At 35.5% G+C, this 18,986-nt stretch overlaps 1 protein-coding gene across 2 annotated transcripts in view; it reads right to left on the bottom strand.

Annotated features, from left to right (window-relative positions):
- The window catches only part of SMAP1 (small ArfGAP 1), a 106,429-nt gene that overhangs the window by 38,833 nt on the left and 48,610 nt on the right, over nucleotides 1-18,986 (bottom strand). The window contains exons 5-6 of one of the 2 annotated variants that reach the window (XM_075145306.1): nucleotides 13,189-13,266; nucleotides 9,472-9,552 (exon numbers count right to left, since the gene is read on the bottom strand). In XM_075145306.1, coding sequence (XP_075001407.1) covers nucleotides 9,472-9,552; nucleotides 13,189-13,266 — 159 coding nt within the window. The remainder of the gene's footprint in view (nucleotides 1-9,471; nucleotides 9,553-13,188; nucleotides 13,267-18,986) is intronic. The other variant, XM_075145307.1, reaches the window with a different exon arrangement.

Raw genomic sequence — 18,986 nt, 5'->3', positions numbered from 1 at the left:
CTTTGAAACAAGACTTTTAGAAGATAATTAATTTTAACCTATCACAAGCAATACCAACATGGATTTCCCTTTACTTGCGCAAACTCTATTTTCTTCGTCTTCACCCTCCACATCATCATAATCTTTAACACCAACTATCAAGAAGCATTCTAGCCACAATCCAGTCTAGCAGTCTACAACTCAACTGGAAATGAGTCAAACTTCTTTCTGCTTTTATTCCTCCAGTTTAAATAATGTGAACTTATATGAAATTTCTGGGTATTCTGAAAATGAATATTTAAATCATCCTTACAAAGTATAAGGATCGCTAAAACTTTTTAGATTCACAGCTTCAAAGATTCTGAAGTTTTACAAGTGACCCTTCAAAGTGATATTACAAGGGCTCTGACTTGCTTGTTCAGGCACCTGTTTCAACATTTATGCTGAGATTCAACCAAACCAATTTCTTTTACACCACTAAAATAGTCTATGTTTAAACAAAGGAAAAATACATATTGGTATCTACTTAGTGTAAACTGAGGATTAAGTATATAAGACAAAAAAAAATCTAGGTTATCTTGAGCAGAAGTTACCCGTGTTACTACACAGTGTAAAATACACTATCTGCCTAGCAGACAAGCCTGCATACCTTACTCTGACATGAAGTACAATATCCTCAAGTCGAGAGAGACCATGCTTGCTGAGCAGAGAGGCAGGACAGATTTATTTTTCAACAGGTACACTGACATGCATGGGGATCAACCTCAGAACTGCCCTCATTTTCTAGCTGCAGGTGCCAATTTTATAAAGGAAAATTTGCAAGTAAAACTGAAAGACAAGCTCATCCAGTTGCAACCCTTTTTTCAACAGAGACAGGAGGCAATTGACTGCAGATGGGTTAACAATATTGATTGATATATAAGGATTTTATCATTAAAGAGATGCTAGTTATTTGAACAACTAGGTAACTGGTGACTTAATTTTCTATCATACTTATCATTTCACAAAATTATCTAGAGCAAAAGATTTGTCCATTTCCTTCAAGTTGTGTTAAAGATCCTGCTTCTACCTTATCTTGCTGTTATCTCTACCTCAGCTACTGTGCTATCCCTTTGAGTTAATTTTGTGAAGACATAATTATGTAACACGATGAATGCCAGAGCCATAAAGTTTTCCGTGCAACTGTTCTAGTGCTATGAGCAACTATCAAAACAATAAATTTAACAGTTCAAATAAATACTCTTATTTTCTTTAGTAAAAAGCCACGCAATCAATACCTATGTCAACTATGAATTTAAACTGGAAGACACTGAAAGTTGCATGACAGTGTTTGGAAGCTTGTTGAAACCTCTTATGGCATTTTTTTTTTTTTAAACAATTTAAAGCTTAAGCTAATGTTGCAGCTTTTAATATTGTCAGTGGCATCTAAAATTATTTTTTATGGTAAACAGAGTTACTATCTTTAGTCTTAATTAAGATTTGCACATCTGACAGTGCCTCCCACTACTCCCTTGCCCTTGATGGTCACACACTAGAGTGAAGTCTCTCCCCTGAGGAGTTTAAGCATGTTCTAGCTTAAGCACAGTAAAATGGAACAAAACACACAAAGACACTTGATTGCTTTGCTTATGCTCCAATACTTACATTATTTTAGGAAAACAAAGGAAGCCTATTATTCAAAACAAGATTATTATTTTGAATGACATTATTTAAATTAAATGTCTTTTTCCTGTTATCAACTTCCTCTCATCCAATCCTTACCCTTCTTTACATTCGGTTCCACGTATCAGTATCACTTCTGTAAAAATGTCATGCTTTTTGTTCTTGCACATTTGATTGATTGAACACAATCTCCTAACTAGTACTGTAATTTTTATAAAACTTTTTAGATGAGATTGTATATTTGCATTTTCAACCATGCATGCTCCTGTGGTTTCAAATGTCTTAGAATGAATAAGTCTTGGTCATATAGATGTTTTTATCTAAAGATAGCATCCATCCATGAATAAGGCTGATTTAGTTCAGGCTTATTTAAATGTGCCCACTTTTTTTTTGGTTCAATATACATGTATGTGTATGTAGATGTTACCTTCCTAATTGCCTCAAAGTCACCAGGAAAAAATGTGAAGCTTATCACAAGCAAGCAGGAGAAACCTGAAAATGCCACCTGTTAATAAGTATTATCAACTGAAACCCAGGGCAGTTTTAGGTTTTGACCCTGTATGGAGCAAAAATATAACCAAGGATGAATTAAAACTAAGCACACTTAACAATACCTTTCTGTTAAAAATAGTTTGACAAGTTAAACAAAGGCCAATTTAACCAAAGCAGCCCAAACCCAAGCTTGTTCTTATAGTTTTAAGATTCCACTTCTATAGAATTAAAAAAAAATTACATTAAAATACTGTTCTGATGCAGATCAGAGTTGAGAGGATCAAGCTGATACAGAGAACACGCACTGGGCTGAGGAAAAAAACGTGATACCCTTCCTGTAGGTTGACTCCTTTTCCAACACTAAAAAGACAAATGCCCTTCTTCCCATCTGACAAAAAAAGGGTTTTCTTTCAACTGCTTCTACCTGCAATATCTATTTCCCAATTTCTTTGTCTACAACTCCCAATACGTAATAAGAGCCATGACAGATTAATTTCATTAAGTAAGACTATTTTTCAAGGCAATCCTCAAACATAAGGACTCCTTTGTTACCTGCAAAAAGGAATGAATCGCACACTTTCGGGAAGGATCTAATTTGATTTGCCTTTCTCCAGATTAGCATTAGAAGCAACCAAAGAACCCAAAATAATCTGATCTCTTCCATAAGACTGAAAAGGTATGATTAGAAATGTAAAACCAGGCTGGGACAGGTCCATAAAATGCAGTCTGAGAGAACAAGAAGCCTTAAAATCCTTCACGTTCTGTCGGGGTAGGAGGCAGGGAAACAGGTTGTCCTCCAATGTCTTAGCACATACTCCTAAATCCTGAGCTTTAACTCATATCTCCTTAGTCTGAATTTGTGAAAACAAGGACTAAGAGTATAAATAAGACTATGTATTCAACCAGAGGGCAAAACACGATTCTATTTTTCTGTTCCTGTGATAAACATTTGATTGCTTATGTATTATAATTTAAATTTATATTATGTTTTATATAAAAATATAAAGAAAAAACATTTAAAAATTAAATCACTCAAAAAGGCAAATAAAGTTTAGAAGTCTAGGGAAACATTATTAACAACTATTCAAGTGACTTAGCAAATATATCATCAATACAGTACCAAAATAAAGAAAACATTCAGAATATTTATAATGTAATTCTGTATTTACTTAATCATTCAGGCCAATATTTGTTGAGTCAACTTATTCCTACAACTTAAAAGTAAACACCTAAATACATAACTTCCACCAAACTGGTGTTTAAGTGGACACCAAATATTTTGCGGGCTTTCATTCTTCCATGCATTCTCACAATGCTACGTAGTTTTAAAGAAGTGAAGAACACTAGAGCACTATTTGCTCCAACTCATTTCTCCTTGGACAAAATGATTAGGATGATAATTTGGAATACTTCGGGTAAGTAAAAAACAATCCCAGAGAACTAATGAGGACTAATAGTTCCTCTTGTCTCACTCAGGTTGATTTTTGTGGGAGTTTTAGCTGTCTTTGGGGGGAAAAACAAATGGACAAACAAAAACACCACCCTAAGAAGCTACAGTAAGTTCTTCCTATTTGGTTGCACGAGTATTTGACACATTGTTTTTCCTATATGAAGGGGAAAAGCTGCTAATATGATCTGCCCTCACTTTTATTTGAGGGGTTTTCTAGCACTTTTTAAATGCAAATGAGCTTATGTCAATACCTCGGTAATGTGGGCCATCTGGTGCTGTGGTACCAGCTGACTGAGAGGCAGCAGTTCACTTTTATTGCTGAGTTTAAGCTGACAATTTAGTCTCCAGTTTGGGGAAGAAAAACAGCATTTGATATACTACCGTTGAAAGATAACCTCTAACTCACCCATTCCTGTCACTTAAATCAACTCTACACACAAAAAAGAGCCAATTTCAAACTCAAAATGCAATATAATAAACTAAACTTACAGTGTCAAATAGTACTTTAGTTAATCAAGTTTAACTGCTGCAATCCTTCAGAAACATTCATCATCCTGATATGTTCAGCAGAATGAAAAAAGTCTTAACTTTGAATGTCAATATTAGCTTGCACAAGTAGTTTGTGAAGAAAAAATAGTTTGTTCTTTACATCCTAACCATTTAACTTTACTGTCCCAATACAATATAATCTGTCTTAAAAGGGCTTACTTTCAATAAATTAGATGTGGTTTCATGATAACTACGGCCTTCAATATGCAGTATTTTACAGTGAAACCATCACAATGCCGTCATGAAAGTCTTCAATTGATGCAAAACCTCTAAAATAAAGACCACAGAAAGCTACACAGTGCTGAATCCAAGCACTGTCAAAGCATTCAGTGCCACAGACTTAGCTGAACTTTATAATTTTGCATATCAGAAATACTTGTCAAATTTTCCAGGGACGGTTTTCCAAAACACTTCTGGCTTAATTCTGGATTGCTAGCACTGAAGCACGTCAAGGTTTTCTTTATTTAAAAATTACAACTATATAAAAAGTTGAACCCTACAAAAATCTGAAAGCTTTAGGCATATGAATTCTCTCCCCCTTTACTTTTGGAGGTCACCAAAACCTCAAGATGTCATACCTAGTTGTGCCTTTTTTAATCTGAATTTGTAATGCAGATGGACATAAAAAGGTATGTTTTGAAAAAAACTAGAATTGTCCTAGTTGCTCTGAAATTCAAGAAGTCTCATTCATACAACTCAATCCAACTTCTCTGTTCTAAATCAAATATTGTGCAATGGAAGTACTTTGCTAAATGAAGTACTTCATGCAATCCACTTTTATTAGCAGTCTTGCCAAATGCATGAAGAGTTTCCTGTCCATTCTGTAGAAAGCATACCATTTGATCATCCGCAAACAGAGTCTTCCTCACTCCATTCTTTGCAGCTCTAATGGCCTCGTTTATCCTTGGGGCACCCATATTCCACAGCTCACACACTGGCCATTTCCCTCATGGTCCTGATCCTTCAGCCTGGATGACCAGACTGCAGCCCATCTCCTTTCCTTCTATGCTTCCCTTCAGTGGAAAACAGGTACAAGGTGGATGGAGTGCACACAGACCCTGCTCCAACATGCTGCATGAAGAAGCAGCATAGACCTTCCCCAAAGTGCTCCTCTGTGCTATGAGCAGAAACTCTACTTAAAAACAACTGCACAGTTTAAATTTTAGTTCAGAAAACTATTATGAGGCTTTGGTAGCTCCCTCACACACCAGTAGAATATGTAGGCTATGTATTCTGTTTAAAGTCACCAAATTCCTGTAAATTGAGCACATTCAATTGCCTAAGGATGAACAAAAATCCTACTCAGTAGACATACTAGAAATAAAAAGGAGTTCCGTGGTTTACTCTGTTCTCGAATGGAGAACTCATTCAGTCAGCTTAGGCAGAAAAGAAAGAAAAAAAAAAAGATCATGGCTGATTTGGGAAGTTTCACCAACTTCAGCTGTGCAAAGGAGTAATTAATAAGAAGGGAAAGCTCCTCAGCAGCTGATGAAAGGGTGGGCAGGATGATGAAGTTTAAAAAAAACGACTATTAAAAGCTTAGCTGGTTTTTCTCATCTACAAATGAAAAATTTTCATGTGTTACCATCAACAAAACAGGTAAGATTGGTGGTCAACCTACGGACTTTCTTCCCTACCCACTACTGAAATGGGCTCTTAAAGTATCAGGTTTATTTTTTTAGCCAATTTAAAAATCTCTTAAACTTAATTGTGTGTACAGAACATCTAAAACTTGCTTTCTTTGCATGACAGTCTGCCTTGTGCTATTATTCTTGCTGTTGGCCCATATAAAGCATTAAGCAGCATGTGATTAGCTCAGTTTGATTATTTATTCTTCCAATTCAACACATTTTATATTGCTGAAATTCATGTTTCTGTTGCTTGCAAACAAGCTGGGCTTTGACTGGACATCTCAGCTCTACGTAACCTCGCCCCAGTTTTCACATCATGAAGAACTATATAATAATTGTTCCAGCAGTTTTCTTGCAATTTGTTTTTTTTTTTCCTCCAAAGTAACTGTAAGGATAAGGTTATTTTAAGCCTGAGCACTGACGAAACCTGAGGTCTGTAATTGTGGAAATGGCACAGGGAGAGGGGGAGGAAGGAGGAGGAAGGACCCTGGGTAAGTTATGCAAGTTTCTCAATTTTCTTCAATTAGACTGAAAAAAAAACATTACAGCTGCCTGTAGTTCCGCAATGTCATTTTATTTTATTAAAGAATACTGCAGATCTGATGTGGAACATCACACTGTTGGCTGCTTCCAATAAAACATTAGTCACCAGACTAGACTCAGTCTCTGTAGCTGACATAGTAAGATCTTGTTGTATTAAAAATCACCCAGTAATTTTATTACAGAAAGTGGAACAGCCCAGAAAAATAGAGTCAAACAAGTATCCTTGCTACTCACTGTTCTGCAGTAGATCTCTCTGATCTTGAGGAAATTCTACTCTACATCTGAAATCACTGTCTCCAACTCGAACGTTCATAAAAAATGTTTCCCATGAAACCCGCTTTAAGGACATGATGATTCTTACTGAAAAGCAATTTCAGTAAGAAAGCCCGCTATTGTTAAATCAGTTAAAAGATTATTTTCTGTTCTTTTTACTTATCAAAGCATGCTAATCAACAAAGTATCTTTTATGCCATAATTACCTGACACATGCAATACTGGAATAATGCAGTTTACTAAATCAATGCTACAAGCTTTCAGCAATATTTGAAAATGCAACAGAAATCATGCTAGGCGTTCAGCTTGTTAAAGGCTAAAGATCAGTTAGTCACCGGAGAAAGGCTCTTACACAGATGTAGGAGCAGATTAGTCAGTTCTATGAAGCAGAGATCACAACACAAGAACCGAATGTGAATATTTTAATTTTTTAGGATGCATATGCTTGTTTTAAGAGCTAAGAAACTTAAACTCAATATAAGATAAAAGATAAAAAAGAAGACACTATGAACTTAAGACTTGTAGGAGTACATGACACTTGTAAAGAGATCTGAAGTTTTCTATAGCTTCATTTTCAACTTTTTACTAGTTTAAAGCCTGTCATTTTTTCCATCTTTACCGATTCCTCTACAGGATGGCTAGAACACTGCTTGAATTACCTTAATCAAAAGAAGCCTCAAAATTTTGGTAGAACTGCCAATTGCTTCGTCACATATTTTTAATTCATTAGCTTCCCAAGCCTGGAATGTCTAGACTGGAGATATACCATGCCTGCAAGAAAGGCGACCACTGATTTCACATATGAAGTGTCCAAAGAATTCTCATATTCTGTTTCCTTCTCCAGAAAGCTGAAAACTGGGATAAATAGCCATTTACTGCTTGATGTGGTTGCTGAAAACATGATACTACGGTCAAGATGCCAGCATTCCCCTACTGATTAAACATGCAATATTTAAAATATCCTATAGACAGTCTCTAACCAGATGTGAAGTGCATCATTATTAGTCAAACTAAGGAGAGTATTAATGTTTATCAGCTCCCTGAAGCAGAATCATACCACGAAAGCAACAATGTATTATTCCATATATAAAAATAAAACCTTTTGGTCCTCTATCTCACCAGTACTTTCCAATGGAAACACAAGCATTTGATACAGTCTCTCTCCTTTGGGTTCTAGAAAGCGACTGCAATTTTAAAACATGTAAAGTTTACAGGCTGTGTCTAAAAGCGGTTTATTTTGAATGATCCTTAGATGCCTTGAAAAACCTGAGCTTAAAGAATCTCTTAAATTAAAAAGATGACACATAGATGAGTTCCATCTGAGCAATCAGTGCTGACACATTAATAATGAAATAAAATACGTTGCAGTATTTCAAACATTTTCAGCTGTTAGCACTGTTATCTAATGCAGATATATTTATCAAATTCCACATTTTGTAGTACAAGCATTTAAATCAAAATACTTCTTTTTACTTGCTTAATCATTAAATGGCAATCTAATGCTATTTCAAATGTAAATCTAATCAGTGGCATTTCAATTGTTTTTTATTTCAAGTATTAGGGTAGTCCCTCAGCTGTAACTATGCACTGTCGTCTTTTCTCCTCACCTAACCAAGTATTTCCAGCCATGTGACAAGGTTCAGGCATCCTTGCAAAGGGAAACACTCTCTCCCCCAGACCAGAAGTAGAGCTTTGGGTTTCAGAAAGTTAAGATTTCCAAACCATAGCAATGTTTTTAGCCTTTATAACTAAAGTATATTGTTCTAAGGACCAGAACTTAATTGAACTGGATGCCCTTGTAAAACTTCAATAATCAACAATTCTAATAACTTTATTGTCATCCATAAATATGCTTTAACCCCCTACCATATGAATAAGGATATCCTTTTCCACTAGCTAAGTGAAGCTGCGCAAATTGTCACAACAAAGTTTGCTTCTGTACTAACTTATTCCAAAACTGCTTTCCAATTTCATAAAAAAGATATTTGTACTGGGGAGGGGCTTTTTTCCCCTCCAAGTGTGCACATATTTTTGTATTTTGTTTTATTATGCAAAATAAACAACTTCTATTTGAAAACAGAACTAGAAATACATCTGCAATCATAGTGTATGAATACACAACATTTTTCATAATTGTAACACAGCACTATTGGGGAATAAACTGACAGATGGAGACTCCAATGCATTCTGTGGACTACACTGCAGATCAGAACATACTAATGGATTCACATCATCTGAGAGAGGACATCTGTCTTAGGAGAAATTATTGCATTTAATACTTAAATTACCCATTCCATTGTTGATTAATATTAACTCTATACAGAAGTGTACATGATTTAATTGTCCCTACGTTGCTAAGGCTGCTCATTATGCTTTAATATAGCTAAGTAAAGAAGCACCTTAACTCGTTTGTCTGTCATGTTTTGTGACATGATCTAGTTGAGTATTTTCAAGTTACCTAGAGTTATTAATTCAATTTTGTAAATTATACACTTATGCTTAAAATGGATTCATTTACGAAAGACAGTATTAAGTGACCATACAGTGCTCAATAAAATTGAAAATTTTCTGTGCAAGAATAGCAATGGTACATCTTAAAAACCTCCATTATCTGAGTTTAAATCTTAACAAATCTTAAATCACTTCCCTCTTCCCCCAAACACATTCCTCATCGTATGGTCAACCAACCTCTGTATGCAAGCAACAGCACAAGTAAACCATTCATATGGATTATCCGGATTACTATTCATACATACACACACACACACACGTATATACATACACACATATACACACGCACATTAAAAATTTCTTTTTTTTTTTTCAAATCTTTCTACATGTTTAATACTATGTGTAATTTTTAAATAAATGGAAAAAATAAACTATTCTTACCTTTTCAACTGCTAATTGTTTTGATGGTTTTTCTGATTCTCTCTCTCTCTTTTTCTCTTCTTTCTTTTTTTCCTTTTCCCTCTGCAAAAAAAAAAAAAAAGGCATTTTGCCTGTACTCAGTAACAATGCATTTACAAATATATTGAATGTCCACAGTCATACAGAATATAAACAGAGATCTTCCCTTTCAATTCAGAGTTTATGCTTCTATCTGCACTGCTTCCAGAAGTGACTCATTCTGCTCAAATGGTACTACTAAAAATATTGTAACTTTGAGAATTCAAGAAATTCACTATTTCACCTGCTCATCTGCATTTCTTTTTATAAGCAGAAGGAAAAAAGAATCAGTGTTGCTTCTCCTAAGCTAAGCAGATCTGAAAAGAAAAAAACATCTACACGTACTCCATTAACTCTGATAACCCGTGTCATTAGGACAGATGCCAGTCTCTTTGACCAAAGAACTATAGTAAGGTAATTTGCATGCAGCTTTCTGCAGACAGTTACTAATTTCTAAAAGCTAATCTAGTAGTCTTAAAAAAATACTCCTGAATGTAAAAAGTTGACTTGGGTCATATGACAGACCCACTGAGTTGTAACACAACATTAAGTTGTTCCAGAAAGAGAAAATATAAGAGATCTCTTTACTTTGAATGCATTATAATGACATTACAGAAGTTTTTTCATTTTAGTTTTGAATTAATAAATAAGGCAATACTACAGACCCAGTCTGACTGAAGAAAAGCATAAAATATTCCTTAAGGCATCATAACATACAGAAGATAAGGACTTTTTAGGCCAGCAATTGCTTTGACACAGTGTTAGTAGCGATTTTTAGACCCAGCAATCTGCCTGCATTTACCTTGTACAACTACAGCATAGTACTAGGGAGTATACTTGAACATTAAAATGGATGGAACAAGAGTTTACCATATGCAATAAAGGAGATGGGACAGTAGCTCCTAAATGTTCTTCCAGTCATTAGACTTGGATCCCTTTGTTCAAAGCTTCAAAACACCTTTCTTCCACAAGACACTATTTTTTAGCAAGTTTCCCAATATTAGGAGGAAGTTTGATAGGTTAGATAACTGTCCATGCAGCTCCAGCATTAAAAATAAAACAGATTACCAGGCTACAAGTTTCTGTCAATAAGGATTTTTTTTTTTCTTTTTAACGTCCAATATATATAATTTTTAAATCTGTGTAACATGACATTTGGTTAAAATAGTTCTAACACTAAGATGAAGGGTTTTTTTCCGGGTTTCTCGGGGGGTTGGGGGGGTGGGGGGGCTGGGCACAGTGGGACCCAAGTAACACATTCTTCACAACTTCAAATAATCAATTTTCAAAACTTTCACCATATTTACCAGGTGGATTGTCAATTGAGGTTACTCAAGTCCCAACTAACCCCTGAGAATTATTTCATCAGGCATTAACCTGAACACTCGGGTCCTGGAAAGTGAGACTATCACGCCAAGCACCTGCTTAAATGTGGGTGTCACTCAAGCAACAGGAAGCAATGACCCCAGTCATGAAACTGCAGAAAATGGGAATTTGGAATGTCTGTTTTGAAGAAAAGAAACAGAGACCAACTTAGATTTCAGTGAACATTAGAAACACAAAAATGAGCACAGGAGTCCAAACCAGAGGCCCAGACACCACTATCTCACCTGTGGCAGTGCCAGGTGTTCAAGAAAAAGTTTGTACATCTAGGACAAGTATAGAGCAGTGTTTTATTTTGAGGCCATGATAATAACCTTAGACTTTCAGGCTTACTGAACTAAGATTACAACGGCACAGCCCTGCCTTTCAAACAAAGCTTAGCCTTTCTTTCATTACTGTGTCACCGATTCTAATACCAACCTGCATTCTAAGGACTCTCAAAACCCTGTGACTATACTCATGTACTGCACACAAATACGCTGTCAGAGCAGTAACTTTTCCAAAAGTCTTTCATGCCCTGTCCATGCTCCAACCTTGGAAGCTTTTCTACACCTTAGACAACTGCAATTTGTTTTGGGAAAGGTTGTTGGAAGTGTCGTAACAGTACACTTACTTTTCAAATATAGTACATTAAGTTTACTTGACTCTAAGTGAAAGTAGAGTTAAAGTACTTGCATATGATCATCTTCAGGATGTCCTGATTTCCAGTTTGACTTCAACATTTTTTTAAAATAAGTTTTATTAGAGAAACCTTGCTTCTAGAGGAAAAAGTATCTGGAAACGTTTATTCTTCAGGACTTGAGAACGAGGAGGGCTTGCAGTAAGTGTCACATAGCAAACACTCTATAAAGATGACCAAATATAAATAAATGCCTCTCATTGCCCTTAACAAATCCCTGACAGCTTCGTAGTGAAAACATGGAGACTTAAAATAAACTGTTTACCAGTGTTTCTGCCTTCACACCTCACAAAGCCTACAGGAACTCTCTCGATTCCCAGTGACTTTATTTTCATTCACTTCATTTTCACTGTGGACTTGAAAACCCGTAACTTCTTCATCTTCACACTTCACAATTTCAATATGCAAGCTTTCTGCTTCAGCTCCATTAGATAAAAATGAATTCAGACTAAATAAAAACATTTCTCAGATGCTGTATTCATGCCAGAACTTCAACTCAAGTGCTTCATTACTTGCAAAAGCAGTCAAAAAGCACTATGAAGACCATAAAATGAAATTGGCTTTATACTGGTCTTAAATTCTAAGCAAAAATTATTTGTTTTCTTTCCCCAAGATTCATTTCCAACAACATGGCATACGAGTTACACAGAGGAACTTTCAAATTTGAATGGATCAAGAGATGCGAGTAAGAAAGGAAAGGCGAGTTTCTTTCTAAGTGGCTGCTGCTATTCCTGGTACAATTTAAAACACATGTCAAATTCACCAAGGCTTGCTCTCATTTAAATTTTAATTAATGTTTAAATATAGCTGAACTAAAATAATTTATAGCATCTGTCCACATTTTCTGTATTTAGAAGAAAAAACATGATTTATGTTTAGATAATAAGTTTTCTCATACACTGTATACAGTCTCAATTTAGAGTGAAGTATTCAAAAGAGCCTAACATTGAGCATTCACACTCTAAAAAAAATGTATTTCATTATTGTTGCAAATTGTGACATTTACTGAAAGTTCATACAAACGATGCCTGATCTACTACTTGTTTGTGTGTTAAGTTTTTCAAAGGCCCTTCTAAACAGTAAATGTAACGTCAGCACATACACACATATCCCAGCTGGAAGGGATATTAAAACCAGTATGAGTTAACAGAACTGTCACCAAATTAATTCTATATTTATCTCCAAGGAGACTGAACTAAATGGCTGGAACAGTACTGATAATTTAGATTCTGAAACAAGCAAGTAACATAAAAGAAGATAGCAAAAATTATTCCTGAGGAGACAGGACAATGTCACTCATGCCCATTAGCTAGGAATGAAATGGTGTTTCCACAGTTTTCTGACAATAAAGCAGAGCAGAACCAGAATTTTGACATATAAACACTAAGAGGCAACAATGACACATGTGCTTTGTCACGTTGTATCGGTTCTTTTCATTTATCTAGTCCAGGAAGCAAGGGGGAGAGAAGTATTTTAAATGCCTGAAGTATTACCAGCAATTCAAATTCTCTAGTTAACTCAGTGAAATTACTCTATAGAAACATCAACATTTGTGCAAAGCAGTGACCTGACAAGAGTTACACTCAAAAACAATATACCTCTGCTTTGCTCTTCTCAGCAGCAGCTTGCAGAGAAGGAGAGGATGCCAAAGGCTGAGCAGCATCAGAAGAGGATATCTGTACAAAACAGAAGAAAGAAATGAGAAAGAAAATAAGCAAGAACAGCTGGGAAGGGGGGCAGCAGAGGCAGCTGAGAGACACGATTTTCATTCTTTTTTTTCAATAATTTGGGGGTTGGGAGAAAAAATACAACATAGAAAAAACAAAAAGAAGAGACAAAGTATTTCCTTTTTTTTTTTTTTTTAATCATTATGATTATTAGAAGAAATCTGTCAGGTAGGAATGAGTGACTTATAATGAAATTCTCTAAAATAGAATATAAGAAAATGAACCTGGATAAGATCATATCACAGGCCTAAGAAAAATAATTAGGTTTCATCCATTGTTCAATTTTATCCAGTGTGACTATTGAAATATTAATGTCCTGAAGCACGAAGGCATACTGTCCCAGAGGAGGGGGAGAGAAGAGAGCGCCTTTGTTCTTGTTCACTGTAACAGAATATTTTTATTAAGAGGAATGCAAAATAACTCTGAAAGGTATACATTAATTAAAGTTCTAATTAACTCTTCTCTAAGAGCACTCCAAATGAGTGAAGAGCTTAGGGTTAATATAAAACCGCATCCTAGCAGTAGGATGCCAGACTATCCAGACAGGTGATACTTCTTTTCTAGGAATCAGTATGTAAAATAGCTATTAGCACCACCAGACTTCCAGAATTATCCAAAAGGTATAGGTTATATATTCCACAGATGCAGTTTGCTCAAGAAAATAGGATTTCTCTAAATGCATTTTCATACATCTTCCTATCCTATTTCTTTATGCATAGTTGATCGCTTTAATGGAAACATTATCTTTCTATTCTCCTTACTACAAAAACACAACTGAATTACAATTACCAAACATGTAGAAGATCTTCAGAGCTATAAAGCTTACACTTCTACACTGTCTTCTATCACTTCTACTATCTACAAGGAAAATTTAAAAATGAATGAAGCTATTACAGAGCAGGTCATTATGTTGGATCAAAATAACCAATTTAGATGATATGGTTTTACTTAGCTTAAAAAAAACAGCTTGCACTAAAAGGAAACTGAAAGCTACAAAAAAAACCCCTACCTCATGTCTAAATACCCTGTATTTCTTAGAGAAAATCTTCCCAGTACTATAGCTTATATAGCTGGAATATTCACAGAATATATATGTTCAGTATTTTTACAAACTCAGAAACTACGCTTATCTTGGAAGGTGGTATAGAGTTTCAGGAAAGATATTTATAAGGTTTAATTTTTAAACCAAATTTTACCTGCAGAAATATGAAACAGAATCCTCATTTTTAAATTTACTGTTTTAAAATCCTCAGGTTATTAGGAGAGTTATTGATACATCTGCTGCAATGAAGCAGTTTCTCAAACTGTAGCATTCTGTTGCTATAGAAACCCAGGGATCCTGTTTATTCCAATTACACCACATTGTAACTAAATAAAGATGTCAGAAAAATCATTAGGTAATTACATATATTAAACTATGAACTCTAACACCATATTCCTTACTAAGATTTCAATTAAATGCAAATGTGTGAAACTGTGATAATGGAACATCTTAGGTATACTTTCAAGTTTCTAAAAATGAAATGGGATTTGGATTTGGTTTTGGTTTTTTTTTTTCTTTTGTATGCTTCAGATTTTAAGAGAATTTAAGCCTGATAGCTCTCACAGGAGAACAGCAGGTAACAGTTAGTCACCACACAGAACCAGGTAAGCAGAATTTATTTGGGTGTTGGAGGGAAATCAGCATTATAAATGTTTGTGTCACATTTCCATGCTCCCATAATAGTCCTTCTCAATCTGCTTATCATCTTCATAAATTAAGGGATTATCTAACCTAGGATAAGGTAATCCTATGAAGGCCTGAACGCAATTATTATAGTTTTGCAAATCAAGTAATGGAGAAGCATCATGCAAGCTATAAGCAGGAGACAGAGTGAAAAGCAGTTGCCATCTAGCCTGGGATATGGAACAGGATGTACAAGTTGAGAAACGCCCAAGCATAATGTTTAAAGACAAACAGCAGCACTACATTCACTTCAGGCTAAAAGACAGCACTTGAAAGCACACTTCACGTATCCAAATATTCAACTAAGCAAGAGTACAAAAGGCACATGACTGAAGCTAATCTTTAAGAGAAGACACATTACAGTGTATAAAGAACTGATTAAGTTTATATAATGAAAGCAATAGCTTGAGTTTGGGCTGCTGAACAGCTTTATCAGCAGTGCATCGTGTTAAATTTGTTATCTACCATGCTGCGCCAGATAAGGAAATCTGAATGAAAAAATCCAATCAAGTTAAACTGAGTGGCTGGATAAAGCTAAACATAAAACAGGATTAAAAGAGAGCCTGGTGCAGTCCATCGTGGCGAGCGGTTAAGTAGTCAGAGTATCAAGAGCTGTTCAGGGTACCAGAGAAGCCTGGAAAAATACTTGCCATTGGGACAAACTGATTCTTAAGGGACAGCTGACCTGTTAACCTGTTAAGGTTCCCAGCTGGCACTGAACCAGCTGCCTCCTGACCTCAGAGCAATCCAGCATGGCCCACGCTCAGCGCGGAGAAGCCTTAGCGAGAGGCAGCGCTCTCGCTAGAATCGAGTCCCTGCAGTGCCAACTATTCTGCTCCTCGTCTGTGCTCACACTGTGTCATATCCATATACCAGAACTAGCACCAAATAAAACTAAAAACTATAATAACACTGCAATGTAAGGGTATTCTTTTATTATCTTGGGATTTTTTCAGTTAGAAGACTGAATTTTCACTAATATCCAAGTCATTATTACAGACGCTAATACCCTCTTCAAGCACACAGAGAAATCAAGTCACGAAGTTAGGCATCAAGTGCTTGGTTTTCAAGAGATTTCAAAACGCTCATTTCTATTCCGAACTAACCCCGTATTTTAGCAAACCAGTGAAGTTGCTTGATATTCTGAGATGCCAATAAAACCTCAGAGGTTTTGGTTTCCCTCATGCTGTCCCCCAACTCTTACTTTGAAAGGTTGTGGTATGTTCATATTTTAAAACTGCAGCATGCTTTAAAGATGTAATTATAGCAAAAACCTCAACAAATAATCCTTCTCATTAGCATAAGTCAATTCTAAACAACTTCGATGCTATTCTGATCACTTCGTTGCCAAAACCCAGGTTAGACTATTCAAAGTTAATATTAATACCTTCTATGTCCTGTTTGCAGCGCAGACATACCATTAGCTAAGGGGGATATTAGTTATTGAACAGATGAAACACCGATAAGGAACAGTGGTTGACAACAAGTTGTGTGCTGCTGGCTTGTATTTCCAGTAAATCTTTGTTTTTAAAACTACTGCAGTGAGCCGTTCCCGTTTGTAGTCAAAAGAGATTCATTAGCTTGCCAACAAATGGCAAATGAGAAAGCATCTGCTCAGTGACCTATTTCTACATTCGTGGCCAGTAGTGGGAGCGCTGAGGTTAGACTAACCCCCGGATCAAACCACTCACCCATGACAGGTAAATGCATTCAACTCTCCTGGGGTAAGGGCTGCACTCAGTCCTGGTGAAACTGCCTTTAATTAGTTGAAAGCCACAAATGCACTTTAAATATTTATAGCAGAACCCTGATCACCACTCAGGACTGCCAACCAAGGTTTTAGCAATAATTTTAAAACTGTTTTTTAGGAGACTGAGATCACTGAAAAGCAGCACTATTTAATCCCCCATCAAAGTAACATATGTGTTTTCTATCTGGTATTTATCAGCCTTTATTAATAATTACTTGTTTCTATAAGCTTGATCAGAAGCATCAGTAAAGGAAGATCTACTCCATGCTTGGGTCCAAGTATGAATACCTGAAAATACTGTTGTTTACAAGCAGACATCCCCCCTTTAGTGTAGCAAAAAAAAAAAAATCTGGTTTGAAAAAAAACACTATTCCACAGCAATAATTCTCTTCTGTTATTACTTTTCTAATTTGTCAGTTTTAATCCAGTTGTTATATTCCAGTGGAAACAAAGAGAAAAAAGCTAAAGAATCAGTTTCAGAAAAACTGGCCAATACTGACACCAATTATGAAGTTTGTAGAACAGACAGCAGGAAAGGTAGAAAACATCTTTGTTTAATTTAGATCCAATGGAAAAAGACATTTGAGCAGGTAGGTACTAAGAATAAGATTTGTCATCATAACCACTAAAAAGAAGTGACGAAAACCGCCCCCACTTTTGGCCACATCTGTAAATTCATCTAAATTTCTACATCAAAATACAAAAAGCAATTTCCAGCCATCTTCCAGAATTCAAGTAAAGCAGCGCACACTGATCTACTCTGATAACGTTAGCACTATGCTCTGGAAAGTTGTCAACTAAGACGTCCTTGATTACTGGCGCTTTAAAGTACCAGACAAAACCGATGGCAACCCCTGCAACCAACAATACCTGCTGCTAGAAAAAGAATAAAGTTGATGTGCTTGTGTGCACTAAGAATGTACTGCAAACTGACAGCTAGCATCTGAATATTTCATTTTAGTTTTTAACTTAAGAGTAGTTGGTTCTTTTCATTAAGAAGTGAATTCAGAATTGCCTAAAAGAGGGAATGAAGGCAAGGAGCTGTTTCTCAAGTTTCCACATTTATACTCCTATGTCCACAAAATTTCAATCACGTTTCAGACCAAAAAACTTGTACTCATTTCATTTTTAGCAATTCTTGAATCTCTTTTCATTGTTTGTGTTTTGGAACTCCTTTTTAGAAAGGTGATGAAGTAAAAATAACCATTTTGCATAATGGAACTCAATACTGTCTTTAAAGCACCATGTACATTCAGTGCTCAGCAAGAAAATACATACACATGCAATAGTACTCTAAGATTTCATTTTCACCTATGCTCTGAGAAGACTCTTTCATTCACAAAAAACGTAAGATCAGAAAAGAAAGGATCTGCAGGTTTACAATATTACTCTAGTTCCCTGCCCCTCTTACATGACAATGTGTTACCTGTCCCCTATTTTGTCCATTAAACATTTCTATAGTATTTATTAAGTTATTACTTAGTAGTGGCACTATGCAAATATAGGCTATGTTAATAGTTCACATAAGAGCATGAATACAAGCAATATTTGGCCCCGTGGCCCTATGCAGAAGACTACGATTTCAAGTGAAAAAAGTAAGCTTAAAGAAGCACTAAATGAAGCTATCAAAGAACATAACATACAAAAACTAAGAACGATTTTAGTTTAGTTCAGTTTGTACTAACATATTTCTGATGGTAAGTAACAGTCATATAAACATTTACGGTCATTAAGGTCAATTTACTAAATAAAGTTTTCACCAACTTTTATTTGTAGTTTTTCCAAAATCCTGCACTTGATGTAATGCATGTTGTTATTTAGCCTTTTATTAAAAAAGGTTCAAGTTAAAGCTTTAGAAACCTGTATTAATCTTCCATTTAAATATGAAATTTAGGGTGCTATCACTCAGAAGATTCAAGAAATTAAAAAATAAGTGCGTTATCAAACCATGTCAATATATTCAGGAAATTAGCAGCTGAACCAAATACAAAGGTGCCCTCGAGTGGCCATTTTATATGCCACTATATTAGGGAAATAATCTAAATGAAGAGGGCTACTTTACACTCATCTTACAGGTTTTAAGTTCAGCTACTACATATGTTTTTCTAATTTCAGTGGACTTTTATTACTGTACATCTCCAATGAATGTTGACAACACTAAAATTAGTATTTTATTTTAAAGCAGTAGCAATT

Source organism: Calonectris borealis, chromosome 3, assembly GCF_964195595.1.
Source record: "Calonectris borealis chromosome 3, bCalBor7.hap1.2, whole genome shotgun sequence".
Lineage (NCBI taxonomy): Eukaryota > Metazoa > Chordata > Aves > Procellariiformes > Procellariidae > Calonectris > Calonectris borealis.
Note: the sequence above shows the minus strand (reverse complement) of the source record. Positions and strands in the feature narration are given on the sequence as shown.